Source organism: Neltuma alba, unplaced genomic scaffold, assembly GCF_004799145.2.
Source record: "Neltuma alba isolate B1F8T4 unplaced genomic scaffold, ASM479914v2 tig00002798_pilon, whole genome shotgun sequence".
NCBI lineage: Eukaryota > Viridiplantae > Streptophyta > Magnoliopsida > Fabales > Fabaceae > Neltuma > Neltuma alba.
Genome location: NW_021633015.1, coordinates 47204 through 52141, shown reverse-complemented (window position 1 = coordinate 52141; position 4938 = coordinate 47204). Strand labels below are relative to the sequence as shown.

General features: G+C 36.4%; 1 protein-coding gene across 1 annotated transcript; it reads right to left on the bottom strand.

Moving 5' to 3' along the window:
* Positions 1 to 1222: 1222 nt before the first annotated feature.
* Positions 1223 to 4352, bottom strand: LOC114737746 (uncharacterized). The gene is made up of 10 exons (XM_028925709.1): positions 4275 to 4352; positions 4117 to 4200; positions 3885 to 4001; positions 3316 to 3741; positions 2815 to 3218; positions 2639 to 2738; positions 2496 to 2555; positions 2331 to 2417; positions 1716 to 1844; positions 1223 to 1621 (listed from the first exon to the last, which is right to left on the bottom strand). The coding sequence occupies exons 1-10, from the start codon at positions 4350 to 4352 to the stop codon at positions 1223 to 1225; spliced, it is 1884 nt and encodes a 627-aa protein (XP_028781542.1).
* Positions 4353 to 4938: the final 586 nt, after the last annotated feature.

Here is a 4938-nt window from a genome sequence, read left to right as displayed (position 1 = left end):
AAGGCCATATCGCCAAATGCCGAAGGAAACCTAATTCCCTAAGCTAAGCCTATTTAGGGTCCGTTTGGATCAGCGATTGAAAAAGTAGCTTATTGAAAAAGTAGCTTATGGAGAAGTGAAGTTGGTAAAAGCTAAATTGGATAAGTTGAATTGTGTTTGGATTGGAGTTCAGAAAAGCTAGTTTGTAAAAGTAAGATTGGTAAAAGTTTGTTTGGATTATAGTTGAGTAAAAGTAAGTTTGGTTGTAAAATGACCAAAATGGGTATGAATATATTCATGTATGTTTGTGTATATTACATTTACATATGGTAAAATATTAAAAAAAACCGTTAATAATAAAAGTTATTTATCATATGATAACGTTTTAGAAAATTGTGTTATATTAAAAAATTTGAAAATGCAAAAAATCAACATATGAGGGAGAAGAGCTAGAAGGCAGATTTGGTATTAAATTTGCAATAAATGTTTCCAGGACTTTTTATTAAAGCAAACGCACGATTCCATAAGTTATAAGCTTCTCTTCTCAGCTTATGCTTTTTGCCGGCTTTTGACTTATAAGCTAAGTAGACTAAAAGCTTATCCAAACAGAGACAAATCACAGATCAGGCTTGTAACACCAATAATCTCCTTTTAAGCTCCATAAATGCCCTGCCAAACAGACACTTATACTTTCCAAATCCAAGCCCATAATTGTCAAAGGAAGGTCACTCGAGCTTACATCCATCGCTTTCTAACAGTATTCGGTTTTTTGCCCCAAATTTTTTTTGCTGAAACATAAAATACAAACGAGTTAATATAATCATTAATTTTTATAGTTGAATCGAATTTTGATTTTAATCAGTATTTTTAGATAGTTTGTTTTGATTCTTATAGTTTTATAAGTTTTAGTTTTAATTTCTATACTTAAGGTCTTAAACTTTCTTAAACTTTTACCAAGTCCTTATAAAATTATAAAGATTAAAATTAGTGATATGAAACTGTGAGAATCAAAATCAAAATTTGGTCATACGAGAACTAACAACAATGATATTAACCTAATACAAATCCATGAAATACTTTTAAAAAAAATCCATGAAATATGCGGGATACATTATATATGATGCAATAATAGTTGTAGAATAAACTTTCTTATCCAACTCGAATTTAATCTTCAATAATTTAAGATCAAACACAGATCACAATCAGTTTCATATAATTTGGCTTCCACCAATACAGAATTTAATTACATGTTTGTTACGCTGATTAAAAACGCAGCACAGTACAAGTAATAATTGGCATCCAGCGCAGGAAAACATATACAGGGTAATGGAATAAGAAGATAAATGAAGGAATGGTCAGGTGAGGAAGAGGAGGTGGTTAGAGATGAGATATCGGAAAGAGAAGTTATGGGAATCCAGTGGATGGCGTTTGGTGATGATTTTGGAGTGTGACATTTATTGAATTGTTGTTGAAGCATCTCCATCACACCCATACGGCTGAGCCCCGAGTCCTTTGCGTATGCCTCCACCAGCTTTGGTAACATTATCTTCTCATCCTTTCGTATCCCTAACGTAGCTCCAATGTACTCTTCTTTTGCCACTTGCAGCTCCTCCATCACTCTCTTTGCTGTGTATACTCTTACCTTCACACATTTCCCACTTTCATATCAATATTACACACACACACACAACAAAATTAATAAGAAGCTGCAGGAGAAAGTCAATAAAATGTATTACAGCTGGGTCAGAATGGTTTCCTGAGGAGAGTGCGAAGTGTAAAAGAGGCTCTGCACGCTCTATTGCATATGCTTCTCGTCTATCTCCACTCCTCAACTTCGTCCATGGAGATAACAACAACCGAACCCACTACCCAAGAAAGCATAAAACAAGAAACTTGGTTTAAAATGCCACATCATGCTTAAACCAATATGAATGAATTCTTCACACAGACAAGAAAATATCTGTTTATATACTACCTCTAGTTCTTAATATAAGAATTTATTTGACTTTTGTTTTGGTCCTAATTATAAGACTTTAATATATTTTATTTCTCATATTTATTTATTTTTTTCAAAGTAGTCCTTGTAATAATAGTACTTCTAACCAATAAACTTAATTAGCAAGGATATTTTAGGAAAGATAATATATATTTATTACAAATAGCAAGCTGAATTAGTTTTTTTAATGTACTCAAATTAATTAACTAGCTTTTATATGAAGAACTGGAGTTAGTATATTGTAAGTGGAGAGTCACCACTTCATAAGGAGAATATACATATATATATTGAAGAGATATTTTTCTGATTATTATTTACATATGCAGAGTGCATCGGCTAAGGTAGTGGACTATACTTGCCCGGGTCGAGACGTACGACATCCCAGGATGGTATTTTGTATGGTATCAGCACTAACTGGGCGTCCACCCACGTTATATGAAGCCTGAAAAGACAATAAAAACATAGTAAGCAAATACGGGGAATTAAATGGATACTAATTAAGGCTACACCGGAATTTCACCTTCATAAGAAGGAGGACTCTTTTCACGTTGTTTTGTGGAATCCCATGAGCCAAATATGCCTAAAAATTAAAGAGAGCATTGCATAAGGCAATGAGTCAAATTAGCCAAATTCTCTAGATTCTAAAGGGCGGGAAATACTTACATCCATCACCAAAGCATTGTGTACGTTGATCCAAAAGGCCAGCTTCTCCTCGTGATTCAGCTTCCCGGGATCTACTTCTTCCAAACGACAAGTGAGAGACCTGGAACAACAAGACAGGTTTTGCCAACCATCACAATTAACTTGAAAGGCCAATCAGGCTTGACCAGATGATCTACCTGAAACTCTGGAGCAAATTCTCTGTATCACCCAATTGTAGACTGTCTCTGTAAATCCATGAGACTTCGAACATGGAGCTGTAGGGCCCAGCGTGGTGACAACTTCTTTCCACTGGGAAAGGATTGTCTAGGCCTACATCGAAGAAGGAATTATTCCTGAACCCTGGACTCCATATGTTACCTTGTCCTCCCACAGAAAATCCACTCATCGATGAAAAAGATGAACTTGGCGATGATATGCCATGATATGCCATAGGTGGCTCTGCGAGCTTGCAATATATTGCTGCTATGCATTTCACCATATTCTCCGAAATCCTATTAGGGGTATCTGGAAAATGGTCAAACATGCGAGTGCCAACGTGTTCTGCCAGACTGATCATGCTTGATGAAGCTGTTTCAGGATACTGCGTTGAAATATGTCAGAGATACGATTTTAAAAGGGACATAATCGAACACTTTTCTCTTTCTATTTTACAGTAATTTGACCAAAGCTGAGCACACCTCCATCATGGACAATTGTCGAGAATGACAGGCATATACGGCTTTAGCTAATGATTCTGCAGGAGATGTTCTTGCTGTGAAGGCAGAACTGTGGGATAATGAGGAATGGCAACGATAAATGCTGGAATCAAATAGCTTTTCTTTTGATCCATTTCCATTATACTGATCTCCTGCTGGAGCCTCAAGCTCCTGAGCATTATATCTTACGGCAGAACTTCCTGCATTTGGAAAATTGCAAGGCTTGGAAACTTCAAGAAATGAACTTGGAGTCCTTAGAGAGAGTTTCCATCTTTCGTCCTTGGCAGATGGGGACACAGAAGATAATTGTTGATGAAATGCTTTTCTATACAGAGATAGAAGGTGTTGCTCCAAATACGCAACTTCCAACTCCAACACTGCAATTTCTTTTATCAGTTTAGTTGCTGGCTGCAGTCAAAAGCAACACATATGGCAGTCAAATCTTGGCAATCATCAAGCCGTGCATGAACATATGGAAAACTAAAAGTAGTTAAACAACGCAGGCAACAAACTTTTTATGCTACAGTCATTGAAGATCGATATGGTGTCACCTCAGGCAGCACGATGTCGTTTGAATCGACAAAAGATGAAGGTTTGTACCCAAGTGCTCTTTCTAATCCGCATCTCACCTCAGATTGGTCTTGTAATCTTCTCTCAAGTTGTAAAATCTGCACATAAAATAGGCATATGCAGAAGTCCAGCAAAAATAATTTAGTGTTGCACTGTGCTGGAAATACATGCAAGAAAAGAATTTTAATGAAATGTCAAGGTGTTGTATCGTACCTCTTGCTTCAGATTATTTTGGACGTCGCTCGCCGGGGTTTGTTTCTTCCTAGCTTCAAAATTCTCCATAAAGTATCGCGTATCCTGCATATCGGAATCATAAATACACAAGTCTAATCACTCTTGCATTATTTGAATCCGCGGGTTCAAAATTTTACCTGCTTCATTGGGTCTGAGGCTTCAGAGAGATTATTCCACATCTTTCTCCACTCCCTCTTTGCTAGGAAGGCCGCCATGTCAATAGATTGAAAAAAACAAAGATAATTTTTCATATCAGACTGCACTTTAAAAATATCAAATAGCCATTCCCAGTTCTCAATAAATAGACTAATATTAAATGTGAAAGCATTCATTTCCATGTTACGGAAAAAACAATTCCCAATGCAAAGTTTCCCAAGTCAGTAGAATGTGTGCAGAAATGGTTATAAAGTTAACAAAACCAGAAAACTGAAAGATGAGAAATAAACAAGAAACCTTTTGGTCAAAAAAAAAAAGAAGAAATAAACAAGAAACCTCTTCGACGCTTTATGTATGCATTTCACTTTCCCTATCCCCTTAATTCCCATATCCAGCCGAAAACAGAACTGCAATAATGGTGTGCATAAAACCCACGATTCCTTCAGGGAAAACTATAAAACAAGCCTTTTGACCAATGAATTAATGAGCACTCTCTTTCAGAACTCTCCTCTCTCCAAACAAAGACATGTCAAAATCAAAACGTTTAAAGTTTGGACGAATCTCAGTCTAGACTCTAGAGATAAGGAAAAGGTGGTAGGGAATGCTACGTATTAGAGCGATATCTCATTCTCGACTTGAGAGGTG